Source organism: Girardinichthys multiradiatus, chromosome 15 (assembly GCF_021462225.1).
Source record: "Girardinichthys multiradiatus isolate DD_20200921_A chromosome 15, DD_fGirMul_XY1, whole genome shotgun sequence".
NCBI classification, from domain to species: domain Eukaryota; kingdom Metazoa; phylum Chordata; class Actinopteri; order Cyprinodontiformes; family Goodeidae; genus Girardinichthys; species Girardinichthys multiradiatus.
In genome coordinates this window covers 5,058,498-5,081,069 of record NC_061808.1, presented here as the reverse complement: position 1 = coordinate 5,081,069, position 22,572 = coordinate 5,058,498, and the positions used below count along the sequence as shown (strand labels likewise).

The 22,572-nt window shown below is 41.6% G+C and overlaps 1 protein-coding gene across 4 annotated transcripts in view; it reads right to left on the bottom strand.

The window, feature by feature from the left end:
- Nucleotides 1–305: 305 nt before the first annotated feature.
- The window catches only part of si:ch211-243j20.2 (uridine-cytidine kinase-like 1), a 31,854-nt gene continuing 9,587 nt past the window's right edge, over nucleotides 306–22,572 (bottom strand). For 2 of the 4 annotated variants that reach the window (XM_047388686.1, XM_047388689.1), the window contains exons 5-15: nucleotides 22,328–22,399; nucleotides 18,495–18,684; nucleotides 18,182–18,243; nucleotides 12,330–12,349; nucleotides 5,263–5,361; nucleotides 4,977–5,070; nucleotides 4,729–4,791; nucleotides 3,477–3,599; nucleotides 3,304–3,411; nucleotides 2,969–3,125; nucleotides 306–1,945 (exon numbers count right to left, since the gene is read on the bottom strand). In XM_047388686.1, coding sequence (XP_047244642.1) covers nucleotides 1,869–1,945; nucleotides 2,969–3,125; nucleotides 3,304–3,411; nucleotides 3,477–3,599; nucleotides 4,729–4,791; nucleotides 4,977–5,070; nucleotides 5,263–5,361; nucleotides 12,330–12,349; nucleotides 18,182–18,243; nucleotides 18,495–18,684; nucleotides 22,328–22,399 — 1,065 coding nt within the window. In that variant the 3' untranslated portion in view covers nucleotides 306–1,868. Of the gene's footprint in view, nucleotides 1,946–2,968; nucleotides 3,126–3,303; nucleotides 3,412–3,476; nucleotides 3,600–4,728; nucleotides 4,792–4,976; nucleotides 5,071–5,262; nucleotides 5,362–12,329; nucleotides 12,350–15,466; nucleotides 15,484–18,181; nucleotides 18,244–18,494; nucleotides 18,685–22,327; nucleotides 22,400–22,572 lie in introns of all 4 variants that reach the window. The other 2 variants (XM_047388687.1, XM_047388690.1) reach the window with 2 other exon arrangements.

Sequence of the window (22,572 nt, the reverse complement as noted above, 5' to 3'; positions counted from 1 at the left end):
AAACACAAACTGTTAAACTTTATGTGTATCACTTATGTCTATTGATTCTATGATCTATTCAATATTCACTCTCTGAATCGCATTACTGAAATAACTTATTTTCTGATGTCAAACTCATTTTCTGAGATTTATCTGCATTAAAAAGGGGAATATTTTAAGAGCACCATCCAATTTCCAGTAGTTCATAAAGGTAGCATCAGAAGTGCGTAAGTTCCGCTGTAAACGATAAAATGGAGCCTATGCTGCCACCCAGTGGACAGCCACGATATGCACCAAAATAAAAGTTTCAAACAATAAAACGTTTCTCAGTTTGAAGTATTTATTAATTCTGTTTAAGCAACGAGAGGCTCACAGAAACAGAGTCAGTATCCATTTATGGCAGTTAATACAACAGTTTAAGATAAAATGGCACAGATTACCAGAGTACATACATTTATTGTTCCTCTGGATGCCTAAGATGAATACTGGTTTTCAGAAAGTTACCTTATGAGGTAAGCATTCATACAAGTAACACCTGGAAGTTATTTCAAGTCAGCTGTATTTTGATTTCCTATATTTTATATAAATGCATATCACTATATTTTATGAACGTAAAGGTTTTACATACACATGATGACAGCTGGATAAAAAAAATGGACATATTTGTAGCTGAGCACAACTGAGGAAATGTCTGACTTTAAACTTTGACAGTAGCAAGGCTAAAATGAACACAGTCTTTTAAAATGACCTGAAATTACTTGTATTGACTATATCTCTGCAAAAAACTGAGTAAAATATTTCATTTACAGATGTGATATGGAAAATGTAGTTTACTGTAAACAAAACAAATAACCATGTAAAACATGGTTAAACAGCAGCAAAACAGGTCCCTTTAAGGGCCAGTTTACATACACAACCTGAACCAATGACAAATTATCTTTGACCAAATCCCATAGTATAACGGTATTTAATATAGAGGATCAACAAAACCTGTTGCATTGTTAAAAAAACAACACAAATCAAGCTCTTATAGGCATACATTGTTTAAGTAAGCAATGTTAAAATTTGAGGAGTAAAATCAAAAGAAAAAAATAAAGAAAAATAAGTTAAATCTTTGACTTTTTCATTCTATCATCAATCTTCAAGTAGTTATGATTGGTGTCCCTTTTGGTGGAAGTTGCCTGAGATAAGAACATTTACAGCTTGACTGAAGACAATAAACTGTAATGTGCCCAAATTCTTCCAGAAAGCTTCAACCTAACCAACATCATCGCATTCCCCTGCTAACCATGCACTAATATATTAAATTCGGACAGAAACGTGGAGAATAATCATCTTCACAGATGAAAATGTTGCCTTATATTCATGCAACATCTTAGTGCAAAACATAGATTAACACCAACTGTTGTTAAATCCAATTAAAACTGATCACAGATCTAGCTTGATCTACGCTGAATTTAAATTCAATTCATTTATTTACAATATCCGGCCTTGGATAGTGCAACAATCCTAAGAGATATTTGCCAATTTTAAGTGTCTTTAGTAAACTGACATAAAAAGGAAATTAAAAGTATCACAGGAGAAATTAACACACAAAACAATATGGCCTGTAATTATGAAAGCAAATGTTCTGGAAGTGATTCAGAGCCAACCAAGGGTATCCCTGCATGACAGGAAACATTCGACTCTGGTCCCTTTAAACACTTCTGTAAGCTTATGCACATAAAGCAGATTTCCCTCCACATCAAGCTCGTTCTCTGGGATCCAACAGGAACAAGTTTAGAGCACCTCAGTTGTTTTAGTCGCGCAGATTAAGCTGGAATTTATTTTCCAGTTGCTGCTTTCACAGCAAAATGCTCCTGAAACATTCAGATGTGTTTATTCCCTCCTCAGAAGTCCATCCCTTCATCGCTTTCACAAACATCTGATGGAGCGTCGGTACCAAAGTAACGATCCCCAAAGTTACCTGAGGAAAAATAGCAGATATGACATCAACAAAGACTGCAAACATTAAAGTTTACCATAATTTCCCTTTAATTTAATATAAAAAAACTGATTTTTTTTAGTGGTCGTGAACACTGTCTTTGATGAAGCCAGTGATGGAGCGATTGCTGCTGTGAACTGTGTGATCTCTCTGTTTTCCCATAGAAAGTGCTCCTGGCTCAGTCCTTTTGCATCTTCCCAGTGTCTCCTTCCTGTCCCCTAAAACCTCTAGTTCGTTGCAGCAGATGGCCACTCATACGGAGCCTGGTTCTGTTGGAGGTTTCTTCCTGGTAAAAGTGAGTGTTTTCTGTCCACTGTTGCCACATGCTTGCTTGGAATGAGAGATTGCTGCAAAGCCAACAACTATCAGCCAATCAGCCGTGCTTGTTTAGATAAAAATGTTTTACCAATTAGGAGTCTGTGTTACAGTTAAATTGTATGAGAATTTAATTGAACTGGACCTAATATAACTGGATCTAATCCGACTACATGATTGGATTGTATTGGAATGAGTTGGATTGGTTTGAACTGACTTATGTCTGAATCGGGGTCTGCATAATTGAATTTACATTGGACCAGTTTACCTGGTGAAGTGACTTTAGATGACATTTATTGTGACTTCAGTCACTGCTCCACAAAAGCCCGTTGGTAATAGCTGTGCTCTCTTTTTTCGTACCTTTCTTCGTCTTGTTAAGATGCGGTTATAATATTGTCGGCTTAATAAAAACAAAGAGACGCCGACATCCATTATTATTTCCATAAACAGCGTGCTGCTGTGTGACGTCTACATTCTCCTTCTGCGCATGGAGGTCGCTTTGGGGTCGGGAACCGTTCAGACTGAGGTTCGATGGGGATCACATTTAATTAGTGGTGTGAACGACCACCCTGATTTCAGCATCAAGACCTGCAGTGTGAATGTAGTCTTAGTCACTTGTGTTTGGCTGATTTTGAACTGTTTTTTGGAAACATTAAATTCAGCCGAAGTGAAAATAATTACACTTCTCACCAATTCCTGGAATGATGTGGAACTGGTCGTTGACCTCCTTATCCACAGCGGTGGTGATGATACGGACTTTAGGGAAAGCGTAGGCCACCGAGTGGACGCCCATCTCTGCCATGAGCAGCGAGAGCAGGAAGATCTTGTCCTCGGCCACATCGTGATCCTTCACAAAGAATAAAGAGAGAAAAAAAAATCAGCAATAATCAGAAATTCGAAAAATAATTCACTAGTTTTTGTCTCAGAAGTTTGAAGGCGAATTTAAAAATTCCTGATTGTTTATTATAAGAATTAATTGTTACAAGAGGCGTGTAAAACAATACAATCTATAAAAACGGACCCACCAACAGAACTCTGACAGCCATGAGAGCAGCAGCTCCGGTGGAGACGGTGCTGTCCATCAGGATGACATAGTCTTCACTGATCTCCTTAGGCAGACGAAGGTAGTGAAGCTGCAGGGAGAACTTATTAAGTTCACGCTGGCACTGAGATGAGATGTTCTTCTAAACAAACAAACCTCAGGTTCTCCTGTATCGTGGTTGGTTTGAATGAGGATCTTTCCCAGTCGGATGTCTTTACAGACGGCGGTCAGAGCCTGTTCCATGGTCTCCCCGGCTCTCAGGATGGAAACGCCAGTGATCTTACAAGAACAAGAACAGTTGATTCTGAATGCTTCTGCTGAAGGTTTTTCAACAACAAAGATGTCATTGTCCAGCTTCAACATCTGCATCTCCTGCAATTGTGAGTTACCAGTAATCAGGCAAATTGCTGCCACTAGGGGGCAGCCTCGGAAGACCTTTAGCCAACTTCTGGGTGTGTTGTTGCTGTATAACGTCTAACATTTACCTAGATACAAGTCCACACACAGAATGGGAACCTCATAGTTAAGACAACGAACCACATTTACTGCATCAGTTATAGATCCTGCAAATGAACACCCTAACAAATCCCTGATGCCTTGTAAATAAGGGGGATTAAATTCAAAGGTTGCAGCAGACTTTCAAACAGGTCACACCAACTGCCTGTCACTGCTAAACATATTCATTATTCTGGCCCCAACAAAGAGCCCAATGGACAATGTCCAAACATTCAAATCTGTACACACCTTGACGGAAAAGACAAGAGCTCTTAAAGGATGGAAATGTTTTTCTGTTGGGGTAAAACTGGTTGCTGGAAAAAGATTTTCAATTTTTTTTCGTGCTTAATCATTGTTGGGACGAAATTGGTGGTTTGCCTCGATTCTTCGCACTTTTAACCAATCACCTTTCAGCTTTACAGGATTCCTACAAATTCTTAGTCGACATTTCAAACTTTTTCACACTCAAATTTTACGAGTTCTCAGATCTTCTTTAGTCAATGTTTCAGAGAGGTTTGCTATGAATAAATTATAATCTGTGTTCCAATGAGGCTCGTTTGTCAAATAAAAAGTACCTTTTGGTCCCTTTAAGCAGATACTAAACTACATTGAGCCCAAACAGTCTTTTATTGTTCTGATGTAATATTCTAATCTTAAATGAAAACATCAGTCTGGGTGTAATAAATCTATATGTTTTTCACTTAGAGAACCGAGTTACTGAAATAAATGGTTTTCAATAATATTTGAATTTATTGAATATGACTGTACAGCAGATATTTCTGTGAATATATGAATGGACGGATGGAGGGATCTCTACCATCCTTATCCAACACAACATACTCCATCTTCTGCATGGATCAGTGAAGGTGACGTAGAAAGGTGGCGAGAAACTTTATGCAGAATCGATACTTACTCTTTTACCGCTCAGCCTCTTTCCGTCATAGATGGTGCCTTGAGGTGTCTCCACCGAAACCGGCTGGACGGCACAAAAAACAAGAAATGGAAACGTGGAAATAAAATTCAGGTTTGAGTTGAGGCCAACTGTTACTTTACCAGTCAACTTCAGGTTGACGACACCTTGTGGCATAAGAGAATAGTGCGCTGTGGCCACACCAGATTTGAGCAGGAAGGTCAGTTAATGTTCATGCTGAAAAGCCTCACCTTGAGGGGCAGGAAGGAGAGGGCATGTTCTATCAGCAGCCTCATTAATCTCTTGGAGTAGAAGATAAACTCATCTCTGTTAGTCTCCTTGTTCCTACATAAAACAGAAAGAGCAGCAGCAAACAGAATGACTGTGACTCGCAGTTAAAATCAGCTCAACCCCTGCAGTCTTTTCTGCAGCTTGCGTGATGCTCTGATGCAGAAATGATTCTCTTAGGATCGCTTTGTCAAAGAAAAGCAACTTTTTGCTGACATTTCATGTAAAATGTGCGGAGTGTGTTCTGACCTGATGATGGTGTGCATGCCGCAGACCTGAGGTGTGCTTTCCATCACACTGAGGGTTTTGGGTAAAGGTTGACCCTGATGAGCCGAGGCGAGGGCCGATCTGCCAAAAATAAATGAAAACATAAAACATTGAGATTTTTCTCTTTCATGCATTACGTCGGAGAGCGCCTGGTGGCCGGGTTGCTCCTCGCGGGACCCGGCCGGGCCAATCTCGAACGAGAGACGCGAGGCCATCCCCCAGTGGGCCCACCACCTGCAGGGGGAACCGTGAGGGACCGGTGCAAAGAGGATTGGGTGGCGGACGAAGGTGGAGACCTCAACGGCCTGATCCCCGGATGCTTAGGCTGGCTCTAGGGACGTGGAATGTCACCTCGCTGGGGGGGAAGGAGCCTGAGCTTGTGCGGGAGGTTGAGAGATATCAACTAGAAATAGTCGGGCTCGCCTCCACGCACAGCGTGGGCTCTGGAACCCATCTCCTTGAGAGGGGTTGGACTCTCTTCTACTCTGGAGTGGCCCACGGGGAGAGGCGGCGGGCTGGTGTGGGTTTGCTTGTTGCCCCCCAGCTCAGCCGTCTCGTGTCGGGGTTTACCCCAGTGGATGAGAGGGTCATATCCCTGCGCCTTCGGGTTGGGGAGAGGTCTCTGACTATCATTTCAGCCTACGGGCCGAGTGGTAGTGCAGAGTACCCTGCCTTCTTGGCGTCCCTGTCGGGGGTGCTGGATAGTGCCCCTCCCGGGGACTCCATTATTCTGCTGGGGGACTTCAACGCCCACGTGGGGAACGACAGTGACACCTGGAGAGGCGTGATCGGGAGGAATGGCCTCCCCGATCTGAATCCGAGTGGTGTTTTGTTATTGGACTTCTGTGCTAGTCACGGATTGTCCATAACGAACACCATGTTCAAACATAAGGGTGTCCATCAGTGCACTTGGCACCAGGACACCCTAGGCAGGAGGTCGATGATCGACTTTGTTGTCGTATCATCAGACCTTCGGCCGCATGTTTTGGACACTCGGGTGAAGAGAGGGGCTGAGCTGTCCACTGATCATCACCTGGTGGTGAGTTGGATCCGCTGGAGGAGGAGAAAGCCGGACAGACTCGGCAGGCCCAAGCGCATAGTGAGGGTCTGCTGGGAACGCCTGGCGGAGCCCTCGGCCAGGGATGTATTCAACTCCCACCTCCGGGAGAGCTTCGACCAGATCCCGGGGGATGTTGGAGACATAGAGTCCGAGTGGACCATGTTCTCTGCATCTATTGTCGATGCTGCTGCCCATAGCTGCGGCCGTAAGGTCTGCGGTGCCTGTCTTGGCGGCAATCCCAGAACCCGGTGGTGGACACCGGCAGTAAGGGATGCTGTTAAGTTGAAGAAGGAGTCCTATCGGCTGTGGTTGGCTTGTGGGACTCCTGAGGCGGCTGACGGGTACCGTGAGGCCAAGCGTGCTGCGGCCCGGGCTGTGGCAGAGGCAAAAACTCGGGCCTGGGAAGAGTTCGGTGAGGCCATGGAGAAGGACTACCGGTTGGCCTCGAAGCGATTCTGGCAAACCGTCCGGCGCCTCAGGAGGGGGAAGCAGTGCTTTGCCAACACTGTTTATAGTGGGGGCGGGAGACTGCTGACCTTGACTGAGGACATTATCGGGCGGTGGAAGGAGTACTTCGAGGATCTCCTCAATCCTGCCATCACGCATTCCCTGGTGGAAACAGAGGCTGGGGACTCGGGGTTGGATTCTTTCATCACCCAGGCTGAAGTCACCGAGGTGGTTAAAAAGCTCCGCGGTGGCAAGGCTTCGGGGGTGGATGAGATCCGCCCTGAGTACCTCAAGTGTCTGGATGTTGTAGGGCTGTCATGGTTGACACGCCTCTTCAACATTGCGTGGCGGTCGGGGACAGTGCCTCTGGACTGGCAGACTGGGGTGGTGGTCCCCCTTTATAAGAAGGGGGACCGGAGGGTGTGTTCCAACTACAGGGGGATCACACTCCTCAGCCTCCCTGGTAAGGCCTACGCCAGGGTATTGGAGAGGAGAGTCCGACCGATAGTCGAACCTCGGCTTCAGGAGGAACAGTGTGGTTTTCGTCCCAGCCGTGGAACACTGGACCAGCTCTATACCCTCTACAGGGTGCTCGAGGGTTCATGGGAGTTTGCCCAACCGGTTCACATGTGTTTTGTGGACCTGGAGAAGGCATTCGACTGTGTCCCTCGTGATGCCCTGTGGGGGGTGCTCCAGGAGTATGGAATCGGGGGCCCTTTATTAGGGGCCATCCGGTCCCTGTACGAGCGGAGCAGGAGTTTGGTCCGCATTGCCGGCACTAAGTCGGACCTGTTCCCAGTGCATGTTGGACTCCGGCAGGGCTGCCCTTTGTCGCCGGTCCTGTTCATAACTTTTATGGACAGGATTTCTAGACGCAGCCAAGGGCCGGAGGGGGTCTGGTTTGGGGACCAGTGGATTTCGTCTCTTCTTTTTGCGGATGACGTGGTCCTGCTGGCCCCCTCTAGCCAAGACCTACAGCATGCGCTGTGGCGGTTCGCAGCCGAGTGTGAAGCGGCTGGGATGAGGATCAGCTCCTCCAAGTCCGAGGCCATGGTACTCGACCGGAAAAGGGTGGCTTGTCCTCTTCAGGTTGGAGGGGAGTTCCTGCCTCAAATGGAGGAGTTTAAGTATCTCGGGGTCTTGTTCACGAGTGAGGGAAGAATGGAGCGGGAGATCGACAGACGGATCGGTGCAGCTGCCACAGTAATGGGGGCGCTGTGCCGGTCCATTGTGGTGAAGAGAGAGCTGAGCTGAAAAGCAAAGCTTTCAATTTACTGGTCGGTCTACGTTCCTACCCTCACCTATGGCCATGAACTTTGGGTCATGACCGAAAGAACGAGATCACGGATACAAGCGGCTGAAATGAGCTTCCTCCGTAGGGTGGCCGGGCACTCCCTTAGAGATAGGGTGAGGAGCTCGGCCATCCGGGAGGAGCTCGGAGTAGAGCCGCTGCTCCTCCACATTGAGAGGAGCCAGTTGAGGTGGCTCGGGCATCTATACCGGATGCCTCCTGGACGCCTTCCTCGGGAGGTGTTCCAGGCACGTCCCACCGGGAGGAGGCCCAGGGGACGGCCCAGGACACGCTGGAGGGACTATGTCTCTCGGCTGGCCTGGGAACGCCTTGGGCTCCCCCTGGAGGAGCTGGAGGAGGTGTCTGGAGAGAGGGACGTCTGGGCGTCTCTGCTGAGTCTGCTGCCCCCGCGACCCGGTCCTGGATAAGCGGAAGACGACGAACGAACGAACAATAAAAAGAATTATTGGCTAAGAATTGTGTTGAAAATGACCAGTGGAACTTTTTTTGGAGTTTAGGTTTGTAATTCAGCAAAGTTTCTGCACAATTTTCCCATCAGCATCCCAGACTTCTCCAGACCGACAGATGTACCAATGGACAAACGGATGAAGGAAGGCACCTTTTAGAGAGGTGTATAGCGAATAAAGTTTGGAGATACAAATATTTTTCTATCCCATTTACCTAAACTTATCCAGAGCTGGAAAATACTTCAACCAAATTCCATAATTTTCCAGACTTTTCCCAACTGGACAGAAACCCCAATTCAGAATGAAAGGAATTGGTAAAAGCCACTAATCTGAACAACACTGCCACCGACTGCAGCTTACATCTAAACTTTGAATGAGTGTTATTCTTTTTCAGTCAGAGGATCATGAGCCAGAGCTTTCCCTGTGTTCAATAAGGCATTTTAATAACATGGGGTCAAAGTTTATCTACATGAACTGCAGGGATAGCCGACTGACTGATGTTCAGTTTGAACATCTGTCAAACTGAACATCAGTGAAAACATTCAAATGCATTCATTTTCTAAAACCTAAAAGGTTAAATAAATAACTGGGGTTTTATTATTTAACAATAAAACAAGCTAATCTGTATTTATGAAAAATGACAACTGCTGTTTTTCCGCTTAAAGGGTCATGGAGATTTTGCAGCTCTAGACATATTTTCTTTAACAGGAGCAAAGGGGAGAAGTGGCTCTCTGGGTTGTAAAGGTGGCTGATCCCTGGTCTAGATGACACAGCTAATAAACAGTTTTATTAACGTGGGAATGCATGTTAATCCTTAAGGAGAGTAGGATCTGTGATGCTGCGGGCCTGTTTCTCTACAATCGGCCTTTCATTAACTTATATTTTTAAAATACTATGTTGAATTAGCTGCTCATTATAAACAGATCAGCTAATTTAAGACAAAAACTATTCCGATGGGCTAAGTGTTAATGCTCTTATCGTTTACATATGTGCTCTACAATGGACTGCTTGGTGCATTAGACAATGCAGCCCCCGTGAAAAAGAAGGTAATTATTCATAGGAGACTAGCTCCTTGGTTTAACTTAGATCTGCGTACTTTAAAGCACAATGTTAGAAAACTGGAGAGAAAATGGCGCTCTACACACCTAGAAGATTCTTGCTTAATCTGGAAAAATAGCCTATTGTTGTATAAAAAGACACTTCATCAAGCCAGAACAGCTTATTTCTCATCATTAATAGAAGAGAACAAGAATAATCCTAGGTTTCTCTTTAGTACAGTTGCTAAACTTACACAGAGTCATTGCTCTGTTGAGCCATCCATTCCCTTAGCTCTCAGCAGTCATGACTTTATGGGATTCTTCTTAAATAAAATTGATTCTATTAAAAAGAAAATCTTTGACATACTCCTGAAGATGATTACTTCATCCTCAGCAAGTGAGATAACATTGGAAATAACTGCAGAACCTGATCTGTGTTTGGACTGTTTTGATCCAGTGGAGTTCCTGAGTTATCAGAAATATTAGCTTCATCTAAACCTTCAACTTGTATGTTAGACCCAATCCCAACCAAATTATTTAAGGAAGTGTTCCCTCTGATTACCAGCCCCATTTTAGATATGATTAACCTATCCTTAGTAAATGGATATGTACCACAGGATTTTAAGTTAGCTGTAATTAAACATTTATGTAAGAAACCTTCGCTTGATTGAGATGATTTAATAAATTACAGACCAATATCCAATCTTCCATTCTTATCTAACATTTTAGAGAAAATGGTTGCCAAGTGTGTGAGCATTTATACAGCAATGATTTAGTCAATCACTTAACCTGGATGGCATTAAATTGACCTCAGATAATAAAATAAAAAACCTTGGTGTTATTTTTGACCAGGACATGTCATTTAAATCCCATATTAAACAGGTTTCTAGGATTTCCTTCTTTCACCTCCGGAACATTGCCAAAATTAGAAATATCCTGTCCAGGAGTGATGCTGAAAAACTAGTCCATGCATTTGTTACTTCAAGGCTGAACTATTGTAATTCTCTACTATCAGGATGTCCACAAAATGCAGTTAAAAGCCTTCAGCTGATTCAAAATGCTGCAGCAAGAGTTCTGATGAAAATTAAAAAGAGAGATCATATTTCTCCTATTTTAGCTTCCCTTCATTGGCTCCCTGTTAAATCCAGAATATAATTTAAACTTCTCCTCCTCACATATAAAGCCCTTAATGATCTAGCTCCATCATACATCAGAGATCTGATTGGTCCATATGTTCCTAACAGAGAACTTTGTTCTCAGACTGCAGGTTTACTGGTGGTTCCTAGAGTCTCTAGAAGTAGAATGGGAGGCAGATCCTTTAGTTATCAGGCTCCTCTCCTGTGGAACCAGCTGCCAGTTTTAGTCTGTGAGGCAGACACCCTGTCTACTTTTAAGGCTAGGCTTAAAACTTTCCTTTTTGATAAAGCTTATAGTTAGAGTGGCTTCGTTTATCCTGAGCTATCTCTGTACTTATTCTGTTATAGGCTTAGGCTGCTGGAGGACATAATGACCACTTTCACCCTCTTCGCTACATTCTCACACTACTCTCCAATTTTGCATTAATTGCTTTTATTTCAGCTTTTAACTTTGTTTTCTCTCTTTTCTCTTCCTAGAAGCTACACCTGGCCTGACTCTGTGTCTACCTGTGACACCTTTCTGGAGAGGGGCATCGTCCAAGCTTCTGCTGGCAACAACTTAATGCTCACCCTCTACCGATGATCCACATGGCCCTGTCTTTCAGTGTGTAACCCTTTCTCTCTCCTAGACATGGCGATTGACTGAGCTTAACTGTAACTAATTATATGTGCTCTCTATCAGACTCTAACCTTGAAAACTGGCTCAGATTTTATCTGTTCTTTCTTTCTAGATGAAACGACTAAAGGAGCTACATCCATTAACATTTACTTTTCCTTCCCATAGAAAGTACTCCTGGATCAGTGCTTCTTTGTGTCTGTTCTGTTCTCTGAAACCTCCAGGTGGTCGTGGCAGATGGCCGCTCACACTGAGTCTGGTTCTGGTTCTGATGGAGGTTTCTTCCTGTTAAAAGGTAGTTTTTCCTCTCCACTGTCGCTACATGCATGCTCAGTATGAGGGATTGCTGCAAAGTCAACGCCAGTGTCTGTCCACTGTCTCTACATGCTCATCCAGGAGGAGTGAATGCTGCAAGTCACTGACTGGATGCAATCTGCTGGGTTTCCTTAGATAGAAAACATTTTAACCAATTTGAATAAATAACTGAATCTGACTGCACTCTTTGATAGTTAGGATTAATTGGAATAAATGTACCTGATTTGAAATCTGTATGATTCATTGACTTTGTAAAGTGCCTTGAGACGACATGTGTTGTGAATTGGCGCTATATAAAAAAACTGAGCTGAATTTAACTGTAAGCTACATGTAAAACAATAAATGCAATCCTGAAAACTGTCAAAAACATGCTTAAAGTGCTGCAAAACATCAAACAGAGCTAAATGTCAGTTTCTGCTGCTCTCTTTACAGTTTTTACTTAAAATGTGCTCAGTTTCTGCAAGAAATAAGTCATGCATTTGTTTTAATACACCAAAATGCAAGTTAGGGAAAAATGTTGCCATCCATGACTTCAAATCTTGAGCAAAATATCCAAAGCAAGCATATTGCCTGCCTTTACAAATAAAACATGCAGCAAATGTTAGTAAGCCAGCAGTGCATGAAAACAGGAGGATTGTGCTTTTTAAATTTCAACAGAAGATGCAGAAGTTGGGCCTCACATATCCCAGCGAAGCTTCCTCTGCAGAACACCACAAAGCACACAAGCAAAAAACAAAGAAGGGAGAGAAAGAACATTTTGAGTATTGAAACAGCTCTGACAGATCACTGCCGTGCAACACTGGACAAATGCTTTCCAGCTCTGCGCTGATGAGCAGCACGATCAGATCAATTCATCTAAGTGAGCTTAAATTAGGGTTCTTTGTTTAATTCTGCTCAGATCTCACACCTAAAAGAGCATCCAGAGCTCTTGCACATTTAACAAATTAATCTGCGATTTATGTCAGCATTTATTAACAGGGCTTGGTGCAGATTAACGCTGCTGAAGCTAATCATTTTAACTCCCGTATACAAACAGCCTAAAGAGGCTGGAGTCACGACTGTTGGCTTTTCTGCCAAAAGTCAGACTTTCTGCAAACTTTAGAGCAGCTGTACGAGTTTATTATCCAACATTTTCTGCAGTTTGTGTACACAAAGTGTTGCAGCATGCAGCAGCTCTTCTACCTACTATTTTCTACTTTACATTGTTCAGATCTTTATCACAAACATCCAACTTGAAACAGTATAAATAGGCCCCATCGATTTTGTACGTTGATGTGGATTTATGCAAACATGGCTGCAGGAAACTAACTTCTAAAGCAGGTAAAGATACAGACGATGAATCGCATCTTGAAAGCTTCGTATGGTTTGACACTCAAACAGAAAAATTTCCAAAATGTAGATCATGCATGAAAAAAATGCTATTAAATGTGCAACTCATTCAGTTTTTTGGTGATGTCGAAAACAGTCAAGATAGTCAACCTGTGGTAGGATTTACCACAGGTAGTGTTGTGCATGAACACATGTAGAAAATGAGTTCATGAGAGCCTGCAGTACGGTGAAGACTAAATCCGACAAAGGTTGTTCTATCCACCCAAGGAACTTGAACTGAATGCAGCTCACTGTGGCAAAGTTAAACAGCGTTTACTCTGGAGCGACCAGCTGCTGTTAACTGAGACATTTCTAAGAAACTTTAGTGACCTTGTGCTGAGAAATCAGTAGGAGAGGAAAATCTGAGTCTGTCATGTACACCCACTTCATTCTGCCACAATAAAGCGACCAATGTACGTGCATTTCCAAATTAGTAGTGCAGTTTACCTTACATTCGCAAATCTATGTTTTGTCAGCTGATGTGTTCAAATAAAATCTAGATTTTATTGCAGAACTACACGTACAATGTCCAAAGTCATAAACATTAAAAATGCAGCATTCCTGTCTTAATTTGTTAGATTTTTTGTTTGTTTTTAGCAACAATAGAACGAGAGCAGCAGCTTTACTGTAACTTTGATCATCTTAAAGTGCAGCACAGAAAATAAAATAAACACAAAACTATTTAATTGAGGTGGTTGAGACCTGATGGTATGATGATGCAGCTGAATAATGAATAGACTTCATGTTGGGACATGTTCGTTTAAATCAGATTGTTCTTAGGAAGCGAGCTACAAACATGAATTAAGTAGCATTGAACCTTTCTGAGGTGTGTAGTGTCTGATAATACCTTAATTGTTGAGGTTAAGTTTGGAGCATATTTGAATCCAGAAACCTTACACTGAGTGATTAAAAAAGGCAAGGTATGCATGCATGACTCCTTCAAGGAGACGTAACCCTTTGCTATAACATAGTGGATCTTGTCAGGGTATGTTTCTTCAAGCAAGGATCAAATGAAATGGTTCCTGATGAGAACATCAACATCACAGTCCCACGTGGGACAGAAGCACATTCCCAAGTAGTTAGAGCCATATGTTGGGGACTGTCAAAGATGGAGAAGTGTTTGTGTGTGTTGTCAGTAAGCCCATAAAGAGGCTGCATCTAAATCATCAGGAAATCCTTAATCAATCGGCTTTGATCCCCCCAGATCCATCTGTGACCTTAAAATGGGCCGTATGCCTCTACACAGAAACATTTGTGCATCTAGAATAAAACACTTTAACATCCAGCCTCTTCTGACAAACCATAAAGCTAATGTCTATACATGTGTGAGTGTAGGGAACGCTGATGGGCCAGGGCCTTAAAGCTTTTTTCAAAATGCATCAAAAACCATATAAATACTTTCTTCAGGAGGCGTATTATAGACAGAATTTTCACTATCCAAAAATTCTGATTACTCATTCAGCTAATTAAGGCAGACGCCCATCCTGAGTCTGGTTGTGTTAAAAGTGCGTTGCCTGTAGAAGAAGGATAAACGATGTGGAAACATCTACACAAAGCAGACCAAGAACACACATTTTTAGCATGAATAAATAGACATGCACCGAGAACATGGAGGAATTTCAGCTTGATGGTTGATCAGCCGGTTGGTAACTGAAGAATGGGATTTTAAGAGTTGGAAGCTATTCCGTAAAAACTGTCCAGACACGTCTGCGGTTTATTCAGCCTGTGAGAGAGCAAGACCTATTTGCTGATAACAGGAAGGCTGAAGGATTAAAGAAAACTTTCAGTATCATGAAACATGCAGGATTTATAAATGTTGGCATCTTTCATACATCTTAGGGCTAAGGGTCTAAATTCACAACGTCTGTCGATTTAAATATGGTAGCCATGCTAATTGCTAATGCTAAAGGCAGTTTACAATGGCTCACTATTTTAAAACAAGGGCTGCTTGTTAATTACAACAAAAAAAAAGTTTGAATTATTTTGGTCAATTTCTGGAAACACAATACATCTATTGCACCTCAAAAAGAGTGAATTTGCAGAAAACATTTTTAAAACTCTGGTTTAGATTTAATGTTTAAAACTTAGTCCAGTTGAAACTAGTTTTGAGGTATTGATGTCATATTGTCTGTAATTTGACACCATGTGTTGGTTAAATTATCACAGTCCCGTAGAAAGGTTTTTTTTTAGACCACAAAACCACAGATCCTAAACACCACCCATCTACGCTTTTAATATGTTTATACCTTAAACAGACGCCGTTAGATGTGACACTGATCTGGCAGGTTAAAGGAAAGATCTTCAATCCAAAAAAAACAACCAAAAACTGGCTATTATTTTTAACTTAAGTTTCCCCAACATCACTGTGTGGAGAAACTGGAAGCAGAGGGGAGTAATTGTTTGGCTGCAATGAGAAACATACTAAAATAAAAAGCCGTTACAGTCATACCTCACATTGATCTCACGCTGGAATGGTTACACAGTATTCAGCCAGGCAAGGAGGGGTCAGGCACATACAAGGACACACACAAAAACACATATAGTGTGAGCGAAATAAAAGAAACTCAAACCTTTAAAGCAAAAAAATAAAAAATAAAATTAACATTCCTTTGCTGAAATGTATGGCTCTACACATCCCGACTCCTCGGCCATGAATATTAATTTCATGTCTGGCTGAACAAATGTTCAACGGTATCATAAATCAGGTTTTAGTGAGTGTGATCATTTTATTTCACTGTGGAAAAAGGAGTTGAAACAGTGAGTGATTTTATCAGTTAGCTCAACAGTGTGCTCGATAAACTGAGACAAAGCTGTTGCAGATAAACTCTCCAAGAAGGTTTCTGTGAATTTCAGAGGCTAACAGACGATTCCACCGTAGACGTGTTGCAGAGTAAATCTTTTGCCCCGATTTACATGCAAACAATGTATTCATGCTTCCAGTCGATTGTACTAAAGACAAATTGAAGCACTTAGTTTTAACAGAATCAGTTTAATGGAGAAGTAATTTCTGTCTCGTCTTTGGATCAAGAGATCCAAAACTTCAATCAAACCATCTGAAAGGAGAGAAATTACAACATCTTACTTTGTTTTTGTAAAATTGCTGTGATGAGTCGTGTTAAACACTCATCCAACCTCTGATGGGAAAGAAATTTGCAGTGAAAGTTACTTTTAGGAAAACAATAAAATTATAGTTTTGTGAATCACTAATTATCCGTGTGTCCGTCTATCCTTGCACATTTGAATGAGCCTCCCCCTCCTTCATGTTGCATACTGCAGGTGTCATGCCACGAGTGTAACTGATGTGTTCTGCTGATAGCCATGAATGAATATGTTGAAGGTGGAACAGATCATAGTTGGCTGTAGGTCATAAAGTGAATGGATGACAGCACAATGAGGAGAAGAAAGATGGAAGACACCTCTCCTCTCCTTACAGCATCATTGATCTCAGGTAACGACTAAAGAGCTGCTTTATGGAGGTCAGCGAGGTGAGGAAGGAAAAAGGAAGGCAGGAGGAACGAGGGCAGCAAAAAGAAAGCGTCGAGGGATAATTTTTACAAAAGCTTTTAATGTCTTGAAGGGTAACTAAAATGTTGCACTGGATTTTGCTTGGAATCATTAACATAATTTTCTCATTTAGAAAAGTTTTGGTTTTACTGCATCTTCATCAGCACGCTGCTGGAGAAGCTTGAAGTATTAAGAAAGAAATATCTCCTCCTTGAGCTACTTTAGGTCAAAATCTGTAGTGATGGTAAAAAGCAAAAAATTAAGCCAAACTATGTTTTTCGATTTATTTGCGTGAATCTCTTTGAACACAAAGCTTTTAAATCCATACAAAACATCTTCCTAACTAAACGGCCTTTCTTTCATTCCATGTTGCAGAATATCTGCAACACAAATGTAAATAAATCTTTCAAGTGTTGAGATGAATGAGAAAAATGAACAAAAACGACAAATTGGAGATGGATATTAATCATTTAATGAGGAAAAATATTCCCCAATTTTGTGCAAAACGTCAGTTCACCAGAAACAAATAAGTATTTTCAGTCACTACAAACTTAAAAACAATCTTTAAAGTGACTTTTTGCGCCTAATGTTGCAGATTAATGAATAAGGGAAAGCTCTTGGCTAATATGCTGAAAAAATGAAGAAAATAAGACTAACAGCAGGATAAACAACATTTAGATTCACTTCTAGACAAACTGCAAAATATTTTTTATGGTTGTCAACCATTTAGCACAGGAACGCCCAGTTCTGGTGCTCATGGACTTGTGTCCTGCATGTCTTCGATGTTTCCCTGCTTGAAACCAGGTCCCTGCATACTTCAAAACTTTCTCCAGAATTAAATTTCTAGAGTTCACACACGGACGTAAGGTCAAACGTACAAACAGATGGATGGGTAAATGGAAAGAGGGTTGAATGAAAGGATGGATCAATCAATAAATGATTTGATGTTCAGGCGTAAGAATGAATAAAACTTTAGGATAATTTGATGTGGAATAAAGTCTGAAAATCCCAATACGTTTTCCATAATCTATTATATTTTTTGTCTTTTTCCTCTATTGGGGGACAGTGGCCGACCTCTGATTTAGCTGTTATTGCATAATTTCTGTGTTGGGGGTTTTATCGCGATCAGCAGCCATGTTCTGAGTTTCACATCCTGATGTTACTTTGGCACATAGAGCCAGGTTGGATTGCTTTATTCCCATTAATAAATAAAAACATCCTGTAGAAACTGTATTTTGTTATTCACTCAGGTTATCTTTGTCTGAGCCTAACATTTATTTAATAATCTGAAACAATTAAGTGGGAGAAAAGCACAAGACAGGCCATGTTCACGTGTCCAGACTTTCTACAAGCAGCTCCACACTTTATAGTGACAACACAGCAAAATCCCATCACAATGCTGTCCGCTGACTACAGAAGGAATCAGCTAAAGACGTGTCGGTTATTCTGATCTGAATGAAGCCGACTGTTTACATTGTTCCTCATATAAACAGCAAGAAGTGCAGGATCTGTTTACAGGGAGTCTTATCAGGGCAGGCAGCTGAAGCAGCACTTCTCAAACACACAACATCGCCACAAATCGAACTAAAAGGGGAGAAACTGGGCCTTGAGCTGAGTCAGTAAAACACAAACACGTCGTGATATTAATGGAAATCCTTACCTTCTCCAGCTGACTGTGGACATGTTGAACAATCAAGTCTAAAGCTACAAAGTTTTCTCCACCTGCAGGGAAACAAATTAAATCAGCACACTATGAAAATACAATCAAACAATTCTAGGGTTAAAATCTGAAAGAAATAAAAGCAATACACAACTTCAGTACAAATATACGTTCATAATTACAGACTTACTGTGATCCAAGTTTTATTTACAGCATTTTGAATGTAAATGTGGTGTCTGAGATATGTTTAAATTAAGGGGGAGTCTCAAACACTGTGCAAAGCACCTGCAGTGTGCCTTACATTCCTACTAACCTCTGGGCACCACGATGTCAGCAACTTGCACCGTCGGTTCAATGTACTGCTCGAATGCTGGCTTCACGAACTTATTGTACTGCTTGATGATGCCGTTGATGTCGCGTCCACGCTGAGAGACGTCCCTCTTCAGCCTGCGTATCAGGCGGATGTCTGAATCTGTGTCGACAAACACCTTCATGTCCAGAAGCTGCAGGAAAAAGGCAACAAAAAGACGTTCAGCCCAGTTTTATCTGGAACTTTAACCTTTGCTGCTCTTATAGCAGCAAGTCTTTGGGGGCATCGCTCTACCAGCAATGAACATAGAGACTTCAAACTTAAGTCTCGTATTCGTTGCAACATAGTTCAAGCTCAGCCAGATTCGATGGAGCATCGGTGAACAGAAATTTCAAGGTCTTGCCCCAGATTCTTAATTGGATGTATGTCTGGACTTTGACTGGGCCATACCAACACATGAATATGTTGTGATTTTAATGATTCCACTGTAGCCCTGGTTGCATGTTTAGAGTGGTCATCTTGCTGGAAGATAAAACTTCACCACAGCCTCAAGCCTTTTGCAGACTTTGAAAGGTTGCATGGTGGTCATGTACCAAGATCCATCCAACGTTTCGTCACGTTTCCCTCCAGCTTTCTTCTAGCCACTCTTCCAGAAAGAACATGCGAGATGTGTTCCCAACATGGCATGGCAAAATTTAAACTGGATCTCTTTTCAACCGCAGTGTTTCTACCCTTCACTCTTCCACTCATGACAGATTTTAGGGGTTCACAAGTAATAGTCCTGTGACCAGACTACTATGTGCATCCATAGTTGCATGTCTCTGTGGTGTTCTGTGATAGACTGGCAACCTGTCCAGGGTGGACCTCACCTTTCACCCAATAACCGCTGGCGACAGGCACCATCCCTAAAAGGATGAGCAGGTATAGATGGTGGATGGATGCAACATGCAAAAAAAAGTTCAAAACAGCTTAACGAAAGACAAAGTGTGAAGTTCATTATTTTTTTCAAGGATGCGCTGAGGCTTCTGCAGAGCCGTCTGTTATCATTCTCACATTTAAAACATACCTGTCCAAAGATCCAGAGTTTAAAAAGGATTTACAAGAACATTACAGTCAAAGACGAGTATAACTCAGCTGCACAACAACATGTATTTAGTTTGGTGTAAATCTTTAAACTGAGAAAAGAACTGATGAAGCATAGGAGGATGAACAAGCACCAGAGAGCAGGAAGGGTCAGAGAAGTTCATCTTTCCCCAAAGCGACAGCGAAACAATACTTTCTGATCTTCTCCAACAGGGAACCAGTTTGCTTTATTCTGCCACAGTGATTGAAGATATGAACAGAACATGTAGCTGTTAATGCAACCCAGTCACATTTAGTACATTTTCAAAAAAAGATTTATTCAACAGAACCTGTCGCAACATTTTGCTCCTTTAAATAACTTCTAATCTCATCCGACAAAAAGAGAGGAATAAAGAATTTGATGTGTTTTCAACATTCAGTGGTAACCAAGTAAATACAAGGTTCATATACAGAACAATACGCTACAGGATTCATTTTTACCGTTTTAATTGCAACTGTGCATGTAGTCGAAATGAAAACTCTGAAAAGTACTTTTGAATTTACAGGAAAACAGAAAGTAGATAAAATGCATGTGGTCACACAACTAAACAGGTGCCATGAGGACCCACTCTAGATGTTGTGATTGTTCTTTCAGCCATTGCTTCACAGAAGACCCACCTGGAGCGTTTTTTCTAGATAACCTCAGTCTTGGTCTCATCTGGTCCGAAAAAACACTGGTACAGCTGAGGTCCCAGTAGAGTTCAGACAAACGTAAGGTGATTATGTTTGTTATGGTCAGACAGAAACAGCTCGTCTCTGGAATGTCTCCCAAACAACTACTTGGCATCTAAAGGGTGTCTAATGGTTGCTATAGAGACTTGGTAAACCCAAGATATTCTTTTGCCGCAGTTCAACAATAATGAGCTGTTGAACCTTTTCTTACCTCCCTTACCATCCTCCCCGCTGTAAGTGTTAAATACAAAGTCTTTGTCTTTGTCCTGCCTTGTTCGTCACAGTTTCCGTTGTTTTAGACGGTGTAATTGTTGCTCTCACTGCAGGTGTTGGCATGTTTAGGTGGGCATCTATTTTCTCGAAGCCATTTCCTGATTAATGATGATCAATCAACTCGTATGCCTCAGTTACAAAGCATGCTCACCTGTCTTTTTCCCGTCTTGAAGAGTGGCAATGCGAAGTACTTCTGTCATATTTACAACCCATGGAAACAGAAGTTAAATGTTCCTCATTGAAAAATAAAGAAATGCTAGACTTGTATTGATGTTATAAAGCCTGCCAGGGATGCTAAGAAGTGTGGCACCAGCAACAAAAAATAAATAAATAAAAATATTTCTAAATGATTTTGCTTCTCTCTGAATTTGTGTAATTTTTTTGATAATCAGATTAATATTTTAAGCATTTTCCCACAACTTTACCAGGAGTGCCGTGCACCAGAATGAAATATCCACCTAAAAAAAACAATTCCTAGAAAATCTAGTATTTTTTTGACAAATCAAACCAGTGAAGTAAAAACCCATCTGAACCCTGGACCTGTTTCATACAGAGAATTAATAGTGACAAAAATCCAGCTCTATATTTTCAATCACCTTCCAAGCTCCTGGGATCGTGCCTCAGAGAACGCAGCCTTTCTGCGTCTTAACCCAGACCTGTATATTAGCTTTACAGATTAGCAGCTATAATTGGCTTCAGTTACAAGAATGGACACAAAACACAATTAATCACAGCGAACAATGGCTGCTACTGACTGAATAAGAGGGCAACACAGATGGGTCTCATGGGAGGCTGGCTGCCTTATCACCACAGTCCAGTGCACACACGATGCATAGCTGCAGGACTTATTTAGCATTAGGAGCACCGTCTATTTAATTCTTCTGGATTTTTACTGACCATAAACAGGCTTTCAATAAGAGCACATCAATTTCCTGTTTAAAAGCATATCCCCTCATCACAAAAAATGTTTTCAGGCAGCAGATTGGACTGAATCTTCACCTTGATTCAACTATAAGTATATCAAAAGGTGAAAATAAAATCCAGAAATGTCACAAAATAAAGAGGTTTAAACTAAAAAAAAAAATTCAACAAACTTACAACCTAAATATTAAAAATTTAACTAAATGAACAGATGAAAAAACGTCCTGTGGTCCTAAAGCTCTTTGACCGCAGCCCTGGGGGTAACAGCTGTGACAGACAGATTCTGCTATATCTCCGTTTCCCTGAGGATAAACCAGCTGTCAGATGTTAACAGAGATCCTTCAACCAAAGCCTGGGAGATCACAGCAGCGAGAGGAAACAAATACAACAACGCAAACTAGACTTAATAGACTATAAATGGCAGACTTGTTTTTACCTTGAAGGTCAAAAAGATCTCTAAAAACTACAAATAGTTAGGTGAGAGTAGGTCGCCTCTTTGGAAAATGGAACAAATTTTAGGAACAAAAAAGTAGAATAGAGATATAGACAGATTAGTCCAAATGCATGTACCTCCCCAGCTCGTCCTGCTAAAGACCCGATTATTTGACTCGGCTGTGTTGAAGCACAAACGCATCTAAATGTTGCAGGACAGCGACCCTTGAAGACTGCAGTGTGACACCTCCTCTTTCTGTTGAATGTTTAGTTTCACTGTTATTTTATTGGCTATTACCGCACTCAGTCTTAACAGTTATTTCCATGGTTTTCTGTCCGCTGCCTGTAATATGTGCAACATGCAAACAAAACAAATAAAGATTTAGCTCAAATAACAGATAATAGATGTCTCTTACCTTAAGTAGCTCCTTGTTGGCGAAGGCCAAGATGCCCTCAAAGATCACCACATTAGCTCCATAAACTGTCTTCTGTCAAAGAGATGAAAAATAAAGGACAGGATGACGATTATATTGTTCCATGTCATCAGTTCACATGGGTAACAAGACTGCTTTTGAATATAATTACATTGTAAAGGAAGGCAGCAACATCCTAAAAGATATTCCAACTAATTTACTGTGAAATGTTAAAATCTCTGAGCCCA